Consider the following 21362-nt stretch of genomic DNA (forward strand, 5'->3'; position numbering starts at 1 on the left):
AAAGAAAATAGTCTTGTCTCTCTATGTGAACATCACTGGACAGATGTTCTTTTTATAACTTCAAAATATGGCTTCAACAACAGCCTCAGTAGCCTGTTATTAGGTAACTGAGTAGAGTCAATATAAATTTTCAAATTTAAAATTTATAAAAATTTGTACTGTTCTAAATGGTAAGTCACTCCACTAAACACAGATATGGAATTACCGAGACTAGAAAGGCAGCAAAGTGCACCATTGCTCTCACCAGGGCTTGCAGAGGCAGCAGGCATTAATGAGCCAGAAACATGGTATTATGAGGGCTAGAGACCTTGTACTTTCAAATTTAATTGTTACAGCAGGAGAAATGAAATAAGAACCAGAGTCAAAGGGGAAAAAACCCACAGAAAAGATACTTATCCTTAGGAGTCAACTTATACACATATAGTAGATACTACTGTAAACAGGTGATATTTGTATAATCTAGCAGCAATGAACCCCAAAACACTTACTTATGTGTATATTCATTCCAGATGTTGAAAGAGAAAAAAATAATTAGATGCTCCAGAATAAAACAAAACAAAAACACAGATAATCAGACATATTTCTGTAAATGTCCTAGTCATTCTTTCTAAATTCAGTGTCTATCATCAGTTATTTACAAGGTCTTGGATATTGCTGACAGGTTAAATAATATCCCCATTGTTAGGTATGATGAGAGACTGTTTTGTTTATAGTCAGTTCTACTATCTAAAAGATGATGGAAGCGAGGCCTCTGAGGAAGACAGAAACAGTGACGGTGGCAGAACTGACGCAGAGGAGAAAGGCCATCGCCTCACTGAGGACGGTGCTTTTCCTTCCTGGGTTCCTGCTACTCAGCACTTTGGGAAAGGTAAACTGAACCCCGGGGGCCCAAACAGGGCAACACCATTTCACTGGTCAGATCAAGCCTGAGTAAGTGACCACAGGGGAAACTGAGGCCCGTTTTTCACCGTCAGTTTTTCACAAGCTGGCTGAACAGTGTACAAATTAATGTAACAAGGGCAATTATAACAGTTTTTCTTTTTATCCAATAAAAGCACTTTTATTGGATGCCCCCACCCGCCCTGCCTTCAGTTCCCCACTGCGACTGCTTAGTTTTCCTTTTCATGTCTCAGTCATTTTGAAACAAGTGAAACAATTTTCCTTTGAATCCAGAAAATAAGTTAAATGCAAAGTCACTATTCTCTCATTCTGTATCTCCATTTACTCTGAGAATTTAGAGACAATCATTTGGATAATTTTAAGTAACCTTATAAGGAGAATCCTCACTTCAGTATTCCTTTAATCATGCAGAACTTGTACTATAATTTTATCATTTAATATATGAAACATAATAGTTTGACTTGCACCTTTCATATGATGCATGACCTTTCTGGGTACCTGTGTCAACTCACTGTAAAAATCATGATAAACTGAAAGACAGCTGACCATAAGGAAGTATATCTTTTGAGGTCTAATGTTTATAAACTGTGAGAGAAAATGCAATGAAAACAAAAAATAACAGGAGATGCTTAAAGGACTTTCTCCCTTAGATGCAGAAGGCAAATTATATATGAATTACATGGATTTGATGTTTCAATTGAAAGGAAAACAAAAAATACACAGCTTCAAACACTGTTTTGTAGAGTTTTTTTGTTGTAGTTGTTCTGGTACGTTTAGAGTCTAATTACACTCTAGCAAAGAAACTATGAAATTAAAAAGTAATTCATTAGAACCTCCAACTAGCTTGAAAAGCTCACTAAGATCTCATGGCCAAAATATTTTAGCTAACAGAACACAGGGGGTTTCTTAGTTAATACAAAAGAATCCTCCGTTCGATAGCTTTTCGACAGATGGGACATTCACTCATCCGGTCTCCGCAGAGCTGGCACGTCCCATGGCCACAAAGGAAGATCATGTTCTTCAGACGATCCAAACACACAGGGCACATTGTCTGTAATATGAGATAATAAACAAAGTAATAAATGCTGAGCTATTTTCTAGTTTGAAAGTATAATCTGACAACTCTGCAATGTCATTAATTTTTTTGTTGTTGTAGTCAAATAATCTTTGGCTGCTGGACACTTTTAAATTTTTGAATCTTTAAGGTATCATCCTTATAAAAACAGAAATACTGGCTGTACTGTCAGGTCAGTATAAAATGGTACAATATAAAATAAATAGTACATAAAATTAAAAATGCAAATGCCAAAATCTAATACGAAAAGGATGAAAATAGCCCCTTCAGTCTGACTCAGATTGTTCAACTCTAGGTACCAGGTTGTTCTTGTATGAAAATTACACAGTGTATTGCAGGAAGCAGTGGGGGATAGTGCTAAGAACATACACACATGCCAAGCACGATGCTAGATGTGATCCAGGCCCAAAGCTTGTATCACTCTCACTTCAAGAGAGGAAACTGAGGCTTAGTGATGCTAAAGACGAGCCAGAATGTGAGCTCGGGTGCGTGTGGCCCCAGAGCTCCTGCTTTTAGACGTGAAGCTGCACTGCACTGCCTTCAGTATAGACCCTCTGGTTAAAAACAATTAACCTTAGCTATTGCTAAATGTAACTTCATCAACTTAGAAGAATTCAGGAGTATATTTCTATGAAATTTTCTAGAAAAAAAATCACACACTCACAAAGTACATTGTATGTTTATAAAAACATTATATATCTTAATACTTCATTCTGAATTATACCTTTCCCAAATAACACAGAAATGAAATAATTAAATAAAAATGTCCAGATTAATAAATCAGGCCTAAAGCCTATAGGAAAATGTAATTACCAACTCTGACAATATCAGAAATCATCGTGAAGAAAACAATAGAAAAAAAGAACTACAGTCTCACTTGCTGGCTCCATTCTTCCAAGGTAAACTTTCACATTTATCTTTGAAGTTTTGAGAAGAAAAGGGATAGAAAAATCAGTTTTTATTTTAAAAAGCCAAAGCAGCTTTTTAAAACTAAAATAGTTTCTTTTTCATTAAACTTCCCAGAGGTTTATGTAGTTAATTAATAACTCTTATTTCCAAAAGTAAACACATCTGTGCAGTCCAGGGTAAGTTACTTTGGATTAATATAGCCTTAATGGCATATAAAATAAATCTTTGTTTTTTAAAGAGACATTGGGGTAAGAGAGAGATTGGAGGTTTAAAATTTAAAGAGACTTATTCAGATGCTTTCTCTTGGTAACCTTGAAGGGGTAAGAAACCTGAACATGCCACAGAAAATGAGCTTTAACTACTTAAATACTTTAGTGATGAAATATGGACATAAAGATTATCTAAGAAAGAAAAAACTTCAGACAGAAAAGACAAGAGTGGAACTCTGCACAACTGCACGGCAGCACTGATGTGACTGCCAACCAAAGAATACCCTTCCTGCTCAATCCTCTGAATTAAATCAGATTTAAGTGCTGGGTCAAACGGTAAGATAAGAGGGAAAAAAGACTTTTTTTTTAAACCAGAACCTGTAAGTTTTAGGTAACGTCTTCATTTTAATGTTGCTTTTGTTAAATATTAAGCAGATATGAAAGAGTACTTCTGTTGGTGTATATAATATATAAAGAAACAAATAACCACCACCGAGCTTAGGCATGAATACGCCCTCCCCAACCCTCACTGATAATGACGTTTCTGAATTTAACATTTATCTTTCCCTTGCTTTTCTTATGGAGGGTATGTGTGTGTGTATCTTTTTCTCTTTTCACTGAAGTATCACATCTATAGAGAAATGTGGACAGGTCCAAGTACAGTTTAATAAAAGCTCACAAACTGATCAAATGTAAGTAAATAACTTAGGTCATGAAACGGAACCATCACTACTCATCAAACTGCCCCCATGTCCCAGCCAAAACCAACCACCATCCTTCGATTTTAAACACTATCTGTGTGATTATTTTTTCCAAGTTTTCATCCCCAAACAAAATCTTATTTAGTTTTATGAGATGATGACAAACTTTCCCAAAGTGTTTTTACTAATTAATATTCCCATCAGCACTGTGTGAGTTGCGGCTGCTATGTACTTTGCCTGAACACTCGATACTGACAGTTTCTAACATCCCCCCCTAGGCAGGAAACGTGTGACGGAGCATTTTCTCATGTTGGGTGTGGTGCATCTCCTAGTTTGTCAAGCACCTGAAGAAATCTTCTAATCAGATCTTGCTGACTGCAAATATGCAAATACCACAAGTGACACACTAATATGACCACGCTTGCTATGGACAATGCTAGTACTTTTTTAGAACAGGATGCACTGGCGCTCTTGGGAGTCGCTCTTCACTGTGGAGAAGCGCCGTTACCTGTTCTTTGATGTCCTGTAGCTGCTGCTGCAGCTTTTGCACGTCCGCATTGACGTTGGTGTTATCCTTGTCCTTCTGCAGCACCGGAATATTCCCACTGGCTAAAATAAAGAATCCCACACACAAAGAATCAGTGTTATGACTGTTGTGAAGCAAAAATGATTTTTTTATTTCAAAATTATTACTTTTATTTATTAAAAACACGATACTATTATTCGAATGCTCTTAAAAAACTTTTTTCCCACGTGGACAACGGATACAGCAGTGACATTCATGTTAAACTTCATTTATAATCTTCAAAAAGAAATAGGTTTACACATTAATTTCTAGTTATGTTTAACTCAGGCGGACAATAATCCACGCTACAAAGAGACTTCCAGGTTTTCCAAGGCTCTCCTGTTGCTACTGATCCGAGATGAGGAACTTTGTGAAAGAAAGGTAGGTCCATGATACCTACTCAATGGAGGGAAATTTTTTACCTCACTTTTCCTATTCTCTAGATACTTGGACTTTTACTCTGGTTAATCTGTCCCCAGGATTTTTACCCTGCTCTACTGGGGATAAAAACAAAGTGGCTACACTAACGTTATTCCTCATCCTACACAGAACAAAGAAATCAGAGAGACCATCCAGTGTACGTCTCGTGCAGAGATGAAAACTATGTTTATACCGCTACGCTACAGGTGACCCTTGAACAACACAAGGGTTAATCAACAAATAACTTACAGCAGGCCTCCAAATCCACAGTTTCTTCACATTACTGGACTCGACCAACCACACACGAACCATGTAGTCCCGTAGTATCTACTATTAAAAAATATCCAAGTTTTGGGAGTTCCCTGGTGGCCTGGTGGTTAGGATTCCAGGCTTTCACTGCTGTGGCCTGGATTCAGTCCCTGGTTGGGGAACTGAGATTCCACAAGCCATGTGGTGTGGCCAAAAAAAAAGATTCAAGTTTAAGTGGACCCTGGCAGTGCAAATCTATGATGTTCAAGGGTCAACTGTACAGAAGGTTGAAGGTAAATAACTTACTTTTCATCTTTCCACTATTCACTGGGTTACACTTCCATTTATCTATACTCTGTCACAAATGATGACTATTTCATAAAATAATTAAACACACTAGGTAAACTTATTACATAAAGGAATAAGGTTAATACATGTGTAAACTGGAAAAATAATTTTTAATATGATGTCCTCCTGCCCTGAGACACAATAAATTTCATCTTAAAAAGAGTTAAAGTATCTTTAAGAACACAACAATACTTTGTTATAAAACACACATGGATACTTCCTTAAAAAGACTAATGCTTAAAGCTCCAAAATATTACAAGTTAGAAAAATACAATTTCCGGTTTCCTAAGTGCACCTGTTCCTTGTAGATTCGAGTCACACACCTTGTGTTACAAGCAAACAGTACAGCGCGCTAGGAGAAAGTGTGTCTGTGAAAGTCCCAGCAAAGTAAGAAACCCACTCACAGATATCGTCCGTGGCGTCCTCTGCACTTTTCCCTCCACAGCACATGATGAAGGGCACTCTTCGCTCAACTACTGCCCGACATTGCACACACTTCTTCATCAGGCTGGCACAGTCTGCAAATGGCAACACAACGCATCTCACAGAAGAAAACGTCAACAGGGGTGCCTCCCTCCACTCATTTAACAGTGAGATAAACACTAAGTTACAGCAATACACAGTTCTACCTTCTCAAGATGTTACCCACCGAAGAAAGCATATTTTTCACTGGTAGCTTCTAGAGTCGAAAGCCCATCATTATGAAAATAACGGCATTTTCTAATACACTGGAATAAACTGAGGGGAAGGTTCAAATTTTTTTTTAAATATGTAACATAAATATTTCAAGATCTTAAGGCTTAAGAATAAAGGAGGGAGAGACCTTTCATGAATTTAACTACTGCAACAAGAATTATAAGGCTGCCAGCATGATATTTTTAAAGACTACTTTCTTTTGTAACTATTTTATCACTAGTCTCTTAAATTCCTAAAATACACTATACAATTCTCTTCCTCCTATCAAATTGATGCAATCTAACAAGGAAATTGCTTAGTGACTACTTTTTTAATGTTAACAGTCAGGACAATTCATCATAATGGACTATCTTTCTAATACCTCTATATTAGAGGTAGAATGCTTTCCCATTCAAAGAAGACATTCTCAGGCACAATTCTATGTTATGGACTATTAATGTTACACCTAAAGTTATTAATTAATTATAAAACAATACATAGTGCTTCAACACAACCTTTCCCATTAGCATTTATTATGAAAAGTGTACTCCATATCTTAGCCTATGGTACCAAGTGTCTTTGTCAATTCAAAAACAGGAAAAATAACAAAAACTGTGGCAGGGTATCTTTATGATATGATAGTAAACCTTAACAAAGCGTAAAATCACCAGTGTGGACAAGGGGGTCATAGACTCTCAACAGTGCTGATGCTGGTGGACAGATGCTCTGTCAAGGTCGATCTTCTGCCAAGGCCTAAAAAGAGATGGGTCAGATGCTGGCCTAGGCAAGATGAACCAGGTAGGAGCTATTGCTAGCAGACAACTGGTTTGGGATTTGTCTTCAATTTGAGGGCAGACTTTTTTCTCTTGAGTTTATAATTTAACAGCCTGAGTATGTAATATGTAGCCACTATTATTTCAAATAGATAGCATCCCCAACTCAATGGGCAGGAATTTGAGCAAACTCCAGGAGATAATGCAGGACAGAGGGGTGTGGCAGGCTACAGTCCATGGTGTTACAAAGAGTCAGACACAGCTTAGCAACTGAGCAACAACAAGTTATTTCAAATTCCTGTAACTATTAAGTTAGGTTGTTATATTATTGATATAAAATCTTTCTTCAGCCTGTCCAAAGGGCTGTAACTTCTCCTTCCTTGATTACTGTGCTGTGGAGACTGGACCACCTGCTGTACTATATATTCCTTGAGAAAGGGACATTTTTTTCCCCACAATTTCAGCTTCTCTAGCAAATATATGTTTACCAATAACAATATATCTGTAAAACGGAGAAAGCAATCTACTTTTTAGGTTTCTTATGAAAATAAATGAGGAAATACTCAAAAAGAGATTACAATAGTTGGCACAAATTAAGAACACAATAAAATCAGCAGTTGTTCTCATTATATTCTAAAGCAAAAATAATGTAAAAACTTTGGGGAACTCCTGAGGGAAAATATTACACTACGGCTCTAGAGTCCACATTACCAGCTATTAACTATAACCAGCTTTATGACAGGGTCAGCAAACCACAGACTGTAGGCCAAACCCAACTGGTCACTAAGCTTTTATAAATAAAGTTTTAATGGAAAACAGTCCCACCCATTTGCTTACATGTTGTCTAAGGCTGTCCGTGCGCTACAATGACAGAAGCAAGCAGCTGGAAAGGGCTGAGTTGTTACTGCAGAAATCACAGAGCCCACAAAGCCAAAAATGTTTTCTAGTTTACCTTTTACAGAAAATGTTGGCTAACTCCTGGGCTATGAAAACTTGCATAACCTGAGCTTTTACTTAAGACAGAATTCTCTTTTTTCTTGCCCTCTGACAGCTGATAATAGCCATTATACCAGTCTCTGGTAAACAGAAACAATTAACTTGGAGCAGAATGTTACAGCAGAAAACCTTGATCATTTCTTAGTTGACAAGCGGCCAAAAAAAAAAAAAAAAAAAAAAACCAATGCTTGAAGCAAATCTGTGCCAATGAGATTAATCTATCACACAGTTTTTTACTTTAGTTAGATTTTATATTAAAAACCAACACCTAAGTGACTGAACTATTTCATAAGAGGAAACACCATATTTTAGCTTGGGCCCATTTAAGTACAAACTGTTAAACATGTTTAAAATCTTTCACTGACAAGTAAAAATTAAAAGGGAGAACATTAATACTAAATATATTAACTTGCAAAGAACAAGGGAGATATGTAAAAGCAAAGGTTAAAACGCCTCTTAAATTTTAATATTACCTCCATAAAGAAAAGATTTCTATAAGCTCTCTTGACATAGAGGTTAAGGAAGGTTAAGAAAGCCAGAAATTATTGCCCCAAATGGCTGCTGTGAGTGGTTCAGCAGTGGACAGTATACACAGGAGAGGCTCCACAAAGGTGCAGACAAATGCAAACGTGTTCATTTTATACGTGGAAAAAGGCCATACTAAATGTTTCAACGTTCATTTTTGGAAACAAAGAGGTCATTTTATTTCATTTATGCTCACACATAAATGAAATAAAAAGTTGAGCTGGGGGAATGCAGTGCATCGAGCTTTCGCTAACACTTGGGACCAAGGAGGGAGAGTGGTGAAATCTGTACTGAGTACAAATGGGGAGTCTCAAAGGCTACCAACACCTCTGTTCGTGAGTTACTTTTTTAAAAAATTCAAAGATATAATTTGCTTCGCTTTCTATTTTTATGATAATTCTGAGGAAGTTCTATTTGGGCTACTTACTCTCACAAGCACACATGTGTCCGCACGGCTGAAAAAGAACAGCTGCTTTCTTGTCAGAGCATACCACGCATTCTTCAATCTGTGAAAAAGAGGGTACAGCATAAGCGTGAACATCCACAAATAAAGCGAGTGACTCTAACAGCTCCTTTTGTATCCAAATGCATTGCTCCTCTGTAAGGAAACGCTTCCACACAGAGGAATTTACCACAGGCTTCTCCTCTGTCCTCGATCTAGTCTCTTGGTCACTTATTCTCACATTTTTTTAAACACCCCAGCTAAGCTGGCCTCGTTCCACTTCAGTCTCCCTACCTGTCTGAAAGAATGACACCGAAAATTCCACTTCCTCCAAGGTCAGGGAGAACAGACTAGACTTCAGTTTTCTTTTGTGCTTAAACTACTTTTGAAAGAAACATTAAAAGGACAAACGACTGAGATAAGATAGATTTCTAACATTCATAAAAATCTAACCAGATTAGCCAGACTGCTAAAGCTTGAGGAGGAGGAGGGAGGGGTTTACTGACCCACATCTGAGGACTGCCACCTAGCACATCCTTTCCCAGAACATGGACCCTCCCCCCAGCCACTGGCTGAAGCCCAGAGCTCTGAACTAGTCTTTCCCCTGATCTCTAAAGCCAGAGCCCTCCACAGAGTAATCATGATTTCCCTGTTTTTCTTCCTCTTCTCCACTTAATCTGCGTTCTGCGTGTATAATGATTTCTTAAGCTTGCTCTGGTTCTCTGACCCCCACCTGCCCACCACCCTTGGCTCCACCTTCACCTTTCACTCATCCTCCTTCCTTCCTTCTGACACACATTCACCCCTACTTGTGTCACTTAACAATACTGTTCACTGCTCACCTCTTCACCTAAACAACCGAATATTGGACCTTCCCAACTTAGACCTTGCTATGGACATAGTAACGTCATGGGAAGCAGTAAGACATGGTTGGTCAGAATCTTAATGTTCCTGGATTCCAATTCCAGCTCCAGTACTAACAAGTTACCTAACACTGTGGAGATGAAGCTTTTAAAAACTCTGAACAATAAAGAACAATCCTTCTTCACAAGGTAGGAAGAGTCAATTAGAAGACAGGGAGAGGAGTTAGGTGGCCCTTATTCAGGTGTACCCCACGACAGTTCTAACTATCAGATTGGGGGGCAGTGGCGGTGGACATCTGAAGTAAGACAGAATAAGACAGGGGAGCAGAAAGAGTTATGAGAGATATTTAAGAATGGAACTTGGAAACTAATAAAATGTACAGAATAGACAAGAAGAAATCTAAGATATCTGCTAAGCTTCTAACTTGATTTAAAACAGTTGAAAGAAACAAATTTCAGTCTCCTACAGCTTATAAGATGCAAGACCAGGGTGGTCTTTCCAAGTCTACAATTACACATCCAGGCTTTAGGCCTGTTCAAGATCTGACTACAAAGAAGGGAACGATAACCTTAAGTCCCCAAGCTGCTAACACAATGCAGTGCACCAGCACAACCACAGGAAGGGGAGCAAAAACAGGAAGACTCTGGAAAAGTGGCTAAGGGACCCATACCCTGGAGACAGGTATATTTTTCATAGCACCCAAGAAAGTCTTTCCTTTCTCTAAAGGAAGGAGTGAGGACCATGGTAAGTTTCAAAGGTGTGCACGTTAGCTATCTGCTGGCTAGTAAGCTAAAAAGAAAAGCAGGCACAATCTGGGTGAAAGAAGAAATGAAAATCCCAAACATCAGCAGCTAGAATTCTGACTGATTCAGCCATCTCTACATAAGGGGTATCTTCATATAAATATTGTAGGAATTATATGTGCTAAATACTGGCCAAACATTAAAATGTGACAGTTGAAAAAAAAAGAATAAACTAGATACTATGCGTAAAGTGTTTAGTTCAACGCTTAATATACAATCAGTGCCTAACACATGATGATTCTCTGCTCGTCACTATATAAAAGATGTGTTGATTCCCAACACAACTGTCTATGTATCTGAATTGTTTATAAAGACGTTAAAATAATCTAGCAAACCAATATAATAATCACTTACCCATTCAGCTATTAGCTCTTTAAAAAGAGCTTTCCAAGCACAAATGTTACCCCTTCTGGATTTTCTCCCCAGGTTACATACCCAGGAGTGGAATTACTATATCAAAGCATGTTTATTGTAAAGGTTTGTATATATATTGTCAGGATGGTCTCTCAAAAAAAAAAAAGTGAACCCAGTGATTCAGCCAACTGCAGTGTTAAGAGAGTGCTCATTTCCCGCTTCCCTGGCTAGCAATTTTTGAAGTTTGTTTTTGCTAATTTGATGAGAATGGTTAATAATAGTTCATAATTTCACATTTGTATTTCTTTAATTGCTAAACAGACCAAGCTCATTTATTCTTCCTCATCCAAATAATAGTTTTACAATTTATCTTCATGAAGATGTTCATGATCCTTTAGCCACTTGGGGTCACTATTTCCTTATATTCAAAGGTTCCACAACCAACTCGACAAACCTCTTGGGAGGGTATGTGTAAGTTTTCGTACTTTTGCACGGGAATAAAAATTCCGTAACTTAAAATACAAACAGAAAGCTTTCTGATTCCTGGAGTTCAGGACTGGGCTAAAAAGGAGTAACAACACATTCCTTCCTTTCTACCTTCCTGTTCTGTCAACCCTCTCTTGTGGACACCGTTTTTAATTTTGTTTGTATATCATAACACAGAGGAAAGAGCAGGGACTTAAGAATCAAGAAAACTGAGTTCAAGACCCAAGTGTCAGTGTACTTCTTTGAGATTCAGTTTTTTCCACTGAAAACACCAGAGCGACTAGAGGATCAATAAGAGTTACAAGATGAGACTCCGGTTTACACAACCCTGGGATCTGAACTCACTTCACATCTGTCTTACAGCACCGGTGACGTCCCTATACACAAGAGTAGCTTTTACTGGTAAGTCATAGTTTGTCAAGAGATTACTAATTTATAGCAGGGAACGATCATATACATCTCTGACTTGGTTAGAAAACAAGTGCTCAAGAAACATTTTTGAAATAGGGTTTAATCTAACAAAAAGTTTCAAGCACAACAGCAGAATACACAGAATCTAAAAACAAGAGAATTACTTAAATTTTCATCCTTTCAGATTCTTTCCCAAACTGTTACTCTGTCAGCAGGTAACTAAAGCAAATTATAAATACCAAGTAAAGCGATTCACATTAATTTATTAAAGCAGGTTGACACCAACATAATACATCTGAAATGCCAACACAGTGCCTGGCATACAGTGAGTGCTGCCAGTATATCCTCCTCCCCTTTATAAACAGGTTAAACCATCACATATGTTAATCTAATACCTTTCACCCAAAAATAACTCCTGGAACTTTTTCCTGTGCCTAAAATTTTACCAATGATATAGTCATTTGAATCATAAAAAACATACAGTCTTAGAAGAAGCCCTATGAAAATGCAAGAAGCACTGGCAAGGTTTCACCTTTCAAGTCACTGCCAGCTAGTTCATCATGAGAATTAGTGCCAACTTGTTTCTAATAATGAATGTTAATGTATAGCTTAGGAAATATCTAGAGAAAAATAAAAAGAACAAGGGAACAAGAAAAGAGTATAACCTTCATAAACGAAGCCAAAGAAAACCAAAGTATCTTTTGATTTAAGCTACTCACTTTGAAAGATTATTTGTAAGAAACTTAAACCTCACTTTACATATACACACATTAAGAAAAACTAAAGAAAATCAATTATTTCATAAACTAAAATGAGTAAGATGATAAAGCACTAAGTTACATGGGGAAAAAAGAAAGAAACCAGAAACTCAGAAAAGAATCTGTTACTCAAAAAACAAAAGGAGTCAGATGAGATAAAAAGTTCAGAGATACAGAATTTGGCCATAAAGAATTACAGGATTACCAGACTTCATCTGCCTAATGAAGAGTGGGACACAATATCAAACGAGTAGCATCATCTACAAAGTTTTCTTTCCAAAAATGTCTAGGTTGAAACTAATCAAGCTGTGAGATCTAACTTCCAGTTCAAAGAAATACAAAGGATATAGAAACAAAGAACACCATGATAACACAATCAAATAAATCCAGACTATGTGATATTCTACTGAAAAAAAAATCAACTGGTCTTCTACAAAGAGGAATACAAAACATTTCATGCGCTCAAAAAAGGTGTAATATACAAGTAACTAAAACCACAAAGTGGAATTAAACACATCTTTAGGTGATAAGAGACTCTGAAAGTAAAATAGTAGACAACTTTTATTTTTAACTAATAGTGTAGTTTACATGTTTCAACTGGTGTCTTGATAAATGTATAAATAATACATTCCCATGTTTAGATCTTGCTTAGGAAGAACAAAATTAAAACAGACACACGGCATCATATAATCTTATTTATCATTAACTGTAGTCTCAGAGATCAAACAATAATAAAACACTGTATGAAAAACATACTACCTTGGTCCTGGACTGAACTTGCTCTTTACAGAGGAGGCATTTCTTGACTCGTGGCGAACACAGAGAACAGGTAGCAATATGCCCACACGGGCCAAATAGAGTGTCTCTCTTCATATCGGAGCACACCATACACTCTTCTAAGGTTTCAGAGTCATTACTGATCATAGAAGGACTTCGGGAGCCCACCTGACCACTAATAAAAGAAAATAATTCTAATCAAACCTATCAGAATATCTGTCAGAAATTCATTAATTAAAATGTTTTAAAACATCTAGAGCATCATTCGTTTGCATAAAAACTTGAGTTATGTTTAAAAACTAAGCCTTATCATCTGTATATGAAACACTGTATATATTATATTCGTCTACCTCTCTGCATTTTTTCAGTACATATAGCACAATTCAAATTTCAATGAACAAATCCTCACCCAATAAAAAAGGGTGAATCTTCTAACACAGAAGTCAAATACACTAGCTTAAAAAAAAACTAACATGAACAGTTTCACTCAGAATCTTTTTTTATCTATACAGAACCAGCTGAGGAAGACACAGGACATAGGAATAAAACAAAAATCCTAACTAGAGCCCATGTTAGTTGCCCTAAGTACAGACAGAAGAAGCATCATCAGAGTCCACGACAGACAGGGAACTGTGAAAAATAGGTCACTGCAGCTGCTGTTTTGACATTTCTTTAAATTTATCCTTAAGGAGCATAAAGATTCTATTACAGAAAGCCAGAGCACACCCATAAATATATATCCACGACACAGAAATACATATGCACAACCAACCACAGCAACAGAAAAGGGACACACTGCTTCTACTACAACCTTCAGAGACTCACGGAAACGCACGCTCACACGTTCACAAAGTGATTTCCCCTGCACCCCAGTGTTTAAGTTATTATTGCAGTAATTACGGTGCCTTTATCCATATATTTTTAGATACATTGTCTTTCTCTAATAGAATTTTACATTCCTTAAGAATATACTTAAAGATATGTATATACCTCTATATACAACTACTTAGCCATAAAAAAAAGAATGTCATTTGCAGCAACATGAATGAACCTAGAGATTATCACAGTAAGCAAAGTCAATCAGAGAAAGACAAATATCATCTATCGCTTATGTGGACTCTAAAATATGATACAATCTGAACTGACTTACAAAACAGACATAGAAACAGACATAGAAAACAAACTTACAGTTACCAAAGGGGAAAGGAGTAGGGAAAGGATAAATTAGAGGAGTTTGGGATTAGCAGATACAAACTACTACATATTCAATATAAAATAAACAAGGTCCTACTATATAGCACAAGTAACTATACTCAGTATCTTGTAATAAACCATAATGGAAGAATATGTATATATATGTATACATGAATCACTTTGCTGTACATCAGAAAATAACACTGTAAATCAACTATACTTCAATAAGAAAATACTTCATTATATTAATTTCCCTGTAACACAGCTCTATGTATGGATTCCAAAGAGGTGTCATTTCATCACTATACATAAATTTACGAAAAGAAAGAAAGTACAAAGTTCAAGGGACAACTACTAAAATGTTTAATGACAAGAACCAAGTCCTTAATTGTGAAACGACATGACACTTTATGTACAGAATATTTTATGTACAGAATATTAGGTTTTATAAAAATAAATAATACAAACCTGACTTTTTCTTTATGACACTTTGCCAAGGCTTTGCAGAGACTTGGATCAGGACAGAGATCAAGTGGCGACTGACCCTTCTTATTTCGGATGCTAAGGTCAGCACCGTTAGCAGCCAAGAAACAGGCAATAGATGCCGCACTCTTCTTCTCAGCCCCCTGGGTACCAAGTCCCATTATTAACTGAAATCATATGAAAAGAGTCATTATTTTCCTTTAGGAATCTGTTATCATTTCTTATCACCAAATATACATACATACATACGTGTGTGTGTGTGCTTGCGTATATATGTATGCATGTATGTATGAATACGTATGTGTGAATAAGAAAATGTCTGGAAGGAGCATACACACTACAGAGACGTGAGGACACCTACGGGGCGCAGTCCTAGTATCATTCCCCCCTCACTCACCCCGTGTCCTCAGGTGTACAGTATGAGGACTGACCCATCCTCCGGGTTCAGAAGTGAACCAAAGATGGTCCAAATCAGTCAGATACCCACTTCATCTGTGCTTAGTTCAGGGGTGACACATAATGTAAATCAAGTTAATTAAAGCCCGTAAGACTCAAGAATGGAACTTCTGATTTAGATATTGAGGAAACAGTACTACCTTTTCTAACAACTTGGCCCTGGAGCTGTTAGCAACCAACTTGAAACAATAAGGGGAGAGATAACTGAGAAAAGAACCAAGAACTAGGAATTAAGACACAAAGTGGAGAATGAGAGAAATCAGGTTCTACTGTCATCCGAGCTACTGACTCACATCCTGTGTGAAAATAGTCATAATAACTGTTAACACTGATGGAGCATCTACAGTGGACTAAGAACTATTTTAAGCACTTTCCATGAACTAACTCATTTAATCCTTACAACCTTATGGAGGTAGTTACTCCCTTCCCCTCATTTTAAAATGAGAAAAACAAGGCACATAGGAGTTAGAGTATTTACCCATGATCATACAGAAAGACAGGCAGCAATTAGCAAACACTTTGGTCTCAGAATCCTTTTACATTCTTAAAAATGATTCTAAAATTCATACGGAAAGGTCAAGGACCTAGAATTGTAAAGCAACTTTGAAAAACAGGAAGAAAGTTGGACTGACCTCAACATTTATTATAAAGCTACAGTAATCAAGACAGTACATTGGCATTACAGAGCTAAAGACACAGATTAACAGAAGAGAACTGATTTTAGATAAAGGCACAACAAGCGATTCAGTAGAAAAAGATAGCCTTCTCAACAAATGGGACTGGAGTGATGATATCCACAAGCAAAAAAAGATGACCCATACTTCATACTGTGTATATAAAAATTAACTCAAAATCAATCACAGACCTAAATGTAACAGTTCAAACTTTATAAACTTCTAGTACAAAACAGGAAAAAACCTTAGTGACCTTAGATTTAGCAAAGATTTCTCAGGACACAAACAATAAAAGAAAAAAATTGCTAAATCAGACTTCATTAAAATTACTATTTTTCGACTCATAGACTTAGAAAATTTTCTGGTTGCTGGGGGGAAGGAATACTTAGGGAGTTTGGGAAGGTCATGTACACACAGCTATGTTCAAAATGGATAACCAACAAGGACCTACTGTATAGCACATGAATTCTGCTCAATGTCATGCACCAGACTGGAGGGGGAGGGGCTTAGGGGAGAATGGATACATGTCTAGGTGTGGCTGAGCGCCTTTGCTGTTCACCTAAAACCACCACAACACTGTTGACTGGCTATAACGCCGATTCAAAATAAAAAGTTTAAAGTCTGAAGACAAAAAAAAAAAAAAAAAAACTATTGCTTCAAACAATACCGTTAAAAGAATGAAAAGACAAGCCACAGACTGGGAGAATGTATGTGCATATCGCATATCTGATACGGAACTTGATTCAGACTGGTAGTAAGAAAACAGTTCAACAACATAATAAATTAAGGTCTTAAGTGACAGCTTTGTCAAATATATATGGGTGGTAAACCTGCAAATGAAAAGATGTTCAATACCAGTAGTCATGAGGAAATGCAACCCCAAACCACAACAAGACACCACAGCACTCCTGCTTGAATGGCTTAAGTTGCATAAGGAGAACCAAACAACTTTTGGTAAGAATGCAAACAATACAGTCAGTACTGACTAGTGTTTAGCTCATAAACTAAATTCCTACATTTGTACTTTTGATGAAATATCTGATCAGATGCAGGTTCTATGAGCCATAAATATAAGACCTTGCATTAAAATATGCTCCTCCTGGCACAGAAGTGACGATTATCTTTGCTCACCGTGTTTTTGGATGGCTCCCAGGCAGCATCAACCTTCCCCACATCCTGCATATCTTGAAGCTGACGCAGCTGAGACAGAGTGTGATGCCGCAGGGCTTCGTGCAGAGGAGTGTCCCCATCCTTATCCTGAATATCTAACTTGGCACCTGCACGGACCAAAAGCTAGAAGAGAAAAATGTCTCTTTTTCCTAAGTATTCCACCCACAAGAAATTATAATACATCTAAAGTAACAAAGTTTCAGTTACATAAGATGAATTTGTTCTGGAGAGCCCCCCTTTGCATGGTGTTGTATCATGTTCTTACAATTTGCTGAGAAGGCAGACTTTAACTGTTCTCACCAAACAGATACACAAACTATGTGTGATGGTGGCTATGTTAATTAGCTTAATTATAGTGATTATTTCACAATGTACACCTGGATCAAAATACGAAATTGTACACTTTAAATGTATACAATTTCCATCTGTCTATTATAACTTAATAAAGCTAAAAAAAGTAAAATTAAAGTAACAGTGTGAGAGCCCTATCTGACGGGGCTGCCATGAAAGTTAACTTATGTGTTTGCTTACCACCACTCTGATCCCTGTGACTGCTTACAAATAATGATGAGCTTGATTATTCAAACATACTGAACTAGGGACAGCAGAAAAAAACAAGAACCAATATGCAGGTTAATTATTCTACTCTAAGATCAAAATAACTGGAGGAAATTCAGGACATTTTTTTCCTCTTTTAATTTCAGATATGTGAGTTGGTATATTTTAAGTATTTCCAATAGGACCAAATCACAATACTCAAAATTCTTCTATTATTTAAATAAATATGCATTTATTTTTTTCCATCCCCTGTGGTCACTTTTCTCCAAATGTGTGGTTATAAGGGTTATAAGTCCAAACATCAGAGAAATGAAGAATTTCTGGCAAGAGAATTTTTTATAAATGTGAAATGTTTGCTAAGTTACAATCTCTTACATATAATGCATAATTGATATACCTTAACAGATATTTTAAGCAGTAAATATAAAACTTTGCTTTAACAAGTTCCCTAACCTTTCCGCAAATGTTATCAGAGTTTTAGAAAAACACCATACAAAGAAATCAATCTCAAGCATACAGTCCTACCTGTTTTGGCAAATTACTATTTTGCTCTTTTTTTGTTCATTGTGCTTCAAAAAGATTATATAAAACGTCTCTGTAGATCGGTCTCTCAAATTTAAATTGGCATCAGAATTACGTGGGGGCCTGTAAAACCCGAGATTGCTAGTTCCCACCCTTAGAGGTTCTGCTCTGGTTGGTCTGAGATGGGGCCCAAGAATTTACTTTTCTGCCAAAGCCCTAGGTGATGCTATTGCTGCTGCTCAGCCTCCAAACTTTAAGAACCACTGCTCTACAAAAAAGTTTAAACAGATCATTTCAAGTATTTGATCTGGAATCACCAGATTAGTAATATAAAATTACATATGCCAGCTTCTTTGAAATGTTTGGCAAATGTCTAGCCAAAGGCTTTAATTACAGTTCACTCTCAATTATAAAAATTAAAAGGAAGTATACTTTTAAAAAAATGTATATGTTACTTTGAAATTCTCTGATTTAATATTCCAGGAATTTACAAATCCTGACAACAAAATTATAAAAACTTTGAATATAAGAGTTAAGATTTTTCCTATTAGAAATTAAAACTCTTTATCAAACTGATTAAAATACCAGCCTAAAATCATAATTTTACCTCTAACTACGCCTTTGGAGAAGCCTAACAACATATAATTTAAAGGGGTAAGATTCACTTTAGTAGACACGTTACCCTCACAATCTGGGTGTGCTGCCGCTCCACGGCAAGGTGGAGGGCCGTCTGCTGGTTCACGTTCTGGATGTCCAGGTTTGCGTTTCCCTGAAAGACGAACAAGGCTTACAGTTAAATGTGACAAGAGGGAAGCACATAATCTAGCTCTCTATGAGGAAGCCATAACACTGGATGCTGCTGAGCACGCCCCCTCCAAGGGCTAGACCTTGTAATATATGGTAACAGATGTGAATAGCAGGAAGAAGTGGTGGGACAGCCAACTTTCTGAAATAGAACGGCAAATTTAAATCTATTTTTACTGTGGTGATTCCACCTAAGGACAGTTACAGGACAAAGGACAATACAGAGTCAAACACGGCTCCCTTTTAATCTCCATTACAGAGCCACAGACATAATCAGCTCATTTTAAGTAAGTACTTCCTGAAAATGTATCAGTGAGTCTTCATATTGTATTTGGAAATTCAGAAGACCTAGAATGTTAAAGTAGGTCTGAGAAAAAACAACAAATTTATAGGACTTACTCCAACTGAGTAACTGATTTCAGTTACTGATTACTATAGTTACTATAGTTATTACTTCAGTTCAGTTACTGATTACTGTAACCAAGCAACAGTAACAGTAACCAAGACAGTGGGCTTCCTTAGCAGCTCAGCTGATAAAGAATCAGCCTGCAATGCAGGAGATCCCAGTTAGATTCCTGGGTCGGGAAGATCCCCTGGAGAAGGGATAGGTTACCCATTCCAGTATTCTTTGGGTTCCTTGGTGGCTCAGCTGGTAAAGAATCTGCCTGCAATAGAGGAGACCTGGGTTCAATCCCTGGGTTGGGAAGATCCCCTGGAGGAGGGCATGGTAACTACTCCAGTATTCTTGCCTGGAGAATTTCCATGGACAAGAGGAGACGGGTGGGCTGCAGTCCATGGGGTTGCAAAGAGTCGGACACAACTGAGCGACTAAGCACAACCAAGACAGTGTGGTACTGGCTTAGGTCAGTAGTTTGGATTTTGGATGAAAAGGAACTTATCATAGTTAACAACACTTCTAAGAGAATTAACTTTAATAATAAAGGCTTATAATGGCAGGGGAAAGGCAGTTTAGCTTTTGAACTGTTTCTTTCTTTAAATGTCTTTGTATAGACTGTCCACCTTATGATATAAGACCCAATTATACATAATGTACTATCTACTAAGTTTCCCTGCCATTTCATCTTCTTAACTAGACTGTAAGTTCCTTGAAGTCAGGAGTCACAGATAATTCTTTGGAAACTTTACTGCTTCCCTATGGCATATGCTTGTCTGAAGCATTTAAAAATTTTGCTGAATATACCAAAACATCATAAAATTGTAATCAATAGGTTCCCCTCAAAATCTAAGCTCATAAAAATGCAGAGGTATTTTATTCCTAAGATAAATGAGATAACTAAGGTGAGCCCACCCTGCTATCCACACAGATTCAAGGGGTCCAGCAGCTGTTGAGAACTGAGTCCCTAGGTCCTAACTGCAGCCTGGTGTCACCTGGTAGCAACTTGCCACACTGATTTAGACATCAACATACTGCTTCGTGATGACATAGCTGAGTGACACTTCCACAAGAGTGGCAGTGAACCTGGAAAATCCCTTTAAGCTGATGCCTATTTTGTTGGACCAACTCAGGAAGGCTGTGCAGAGAGAATACTGGAGGTGTTAAGGATCCACACCCACCCTACCCACACCCCCACTACTACTTCCCTCCACTGAAGCACCACTAAAGACTAAGTTCATACTACAGCTGAATTTGCATCACCATGGGATTTTACTGTAATCTACTAGTAAGTAGTTCAGTTCAGTTGCTCAGTCATGTCTGACTCTTTGCGACCCCATGGGCTACAGCACACCAGGCTTCCCTGTCCATCACCAACTCCTGGAGCTTGCTCAAATTCATGTCCATCGAGTTGGTGATGCCATCCAACTGTCTCATCCGTAAGTAGTTGATAAAGTAATAATAAATCAATGATTAGCAATGACCCAAAATTGTTAAAAATTACTGAAATGCTTTTCCTACCTGATGCACCAACAGTTCGGCCACTTCTACATGATTATTAAGGGCAGCCAGATGCAAGGCAGTATAACCATCATCTTTCTTCTCATCCACAATCCACGGTCTTGGTAATTTAGACAGTAAAACACGCATTGCGCTGAAAGACAAATTTATACTAATTTGATATTTAGTTATATATTTTATTATTTTCTTTATAAAAAAATATTCCAAAAAACTCTTAAATTCAAATGAAAATATTCCTCTTTAAAGAAAATTATGCCCTTAAGAGACAAACAGAAATTCAAAATTTCTAAATCTCAAATGCACAGCCCTTTGACATTTTAAGAGGTAAACAAATTATCACTGTTTG

At 37.2% G+C, this 21362-nt stretch overlaps 1 protein-coding gene across 1 annotated transcript in view; it reads right to left on the minus strand.

Annotated features, from left to right (window-relative positions):
- Window positions 1-1023: 1023 nt before the first annotated feature.
- Window positions 1024-21362, minus strand: part of MIB1 (MIB E3 ubiquitin protein ligase 1) — a 90409-nt gene continuing 70070 nt past the window's right edge. The window contains exons 13-21 of the mRNA NM_001206030.1: window positions 21017-21149; window positions 18980-19066; window positions 17179-17340; window positions 14903-15084; window positions 13223-13415; window positions 8773-8851; window positions 5781-5894; window positions 4303-4403; window positions 1024-1951 (exon numbers count right to left, since the gene is read on the minus strand). Of these exons, the coding sequence (NP_001192959.1) occupies window positions 1811-1951; window positions 4303-4403; window positions 5781-5894; window positions 8773-8851; window positions 13223-13415; window positions 14903-15084; window positions 17179-17340; window positions 18980-19066; window positions 21017-21149 (1192 nt within the window). The 3' untranslated portion in view covers window positions 1024-1810. The remainder of the gene's footprint in view (window positions 1952-4302; window positions 4404-5780; window positions 5895-8772; window positions 8852-13222; window positions 13416-14902; window positions 15085-17178; window positions 17341-18979; window positions 19067-21016; window positions 21150-21362) is intronic.

This window comes from Bos taurus, chromosome 24, assembly GCF_002263795.3.
Source record: "Bos taurus isolate L1 Dominette 01449 registration number 42190680 breed Hereford chromosome 24, ARS-UCD2.0, whole genome shotgun sequence".
Taxonomy (NCBI): Eukaryota; Metazoa; Chordata; class Mammalia; order Artiodactyla; family Bovidae; genus Bos; species Bos taurus.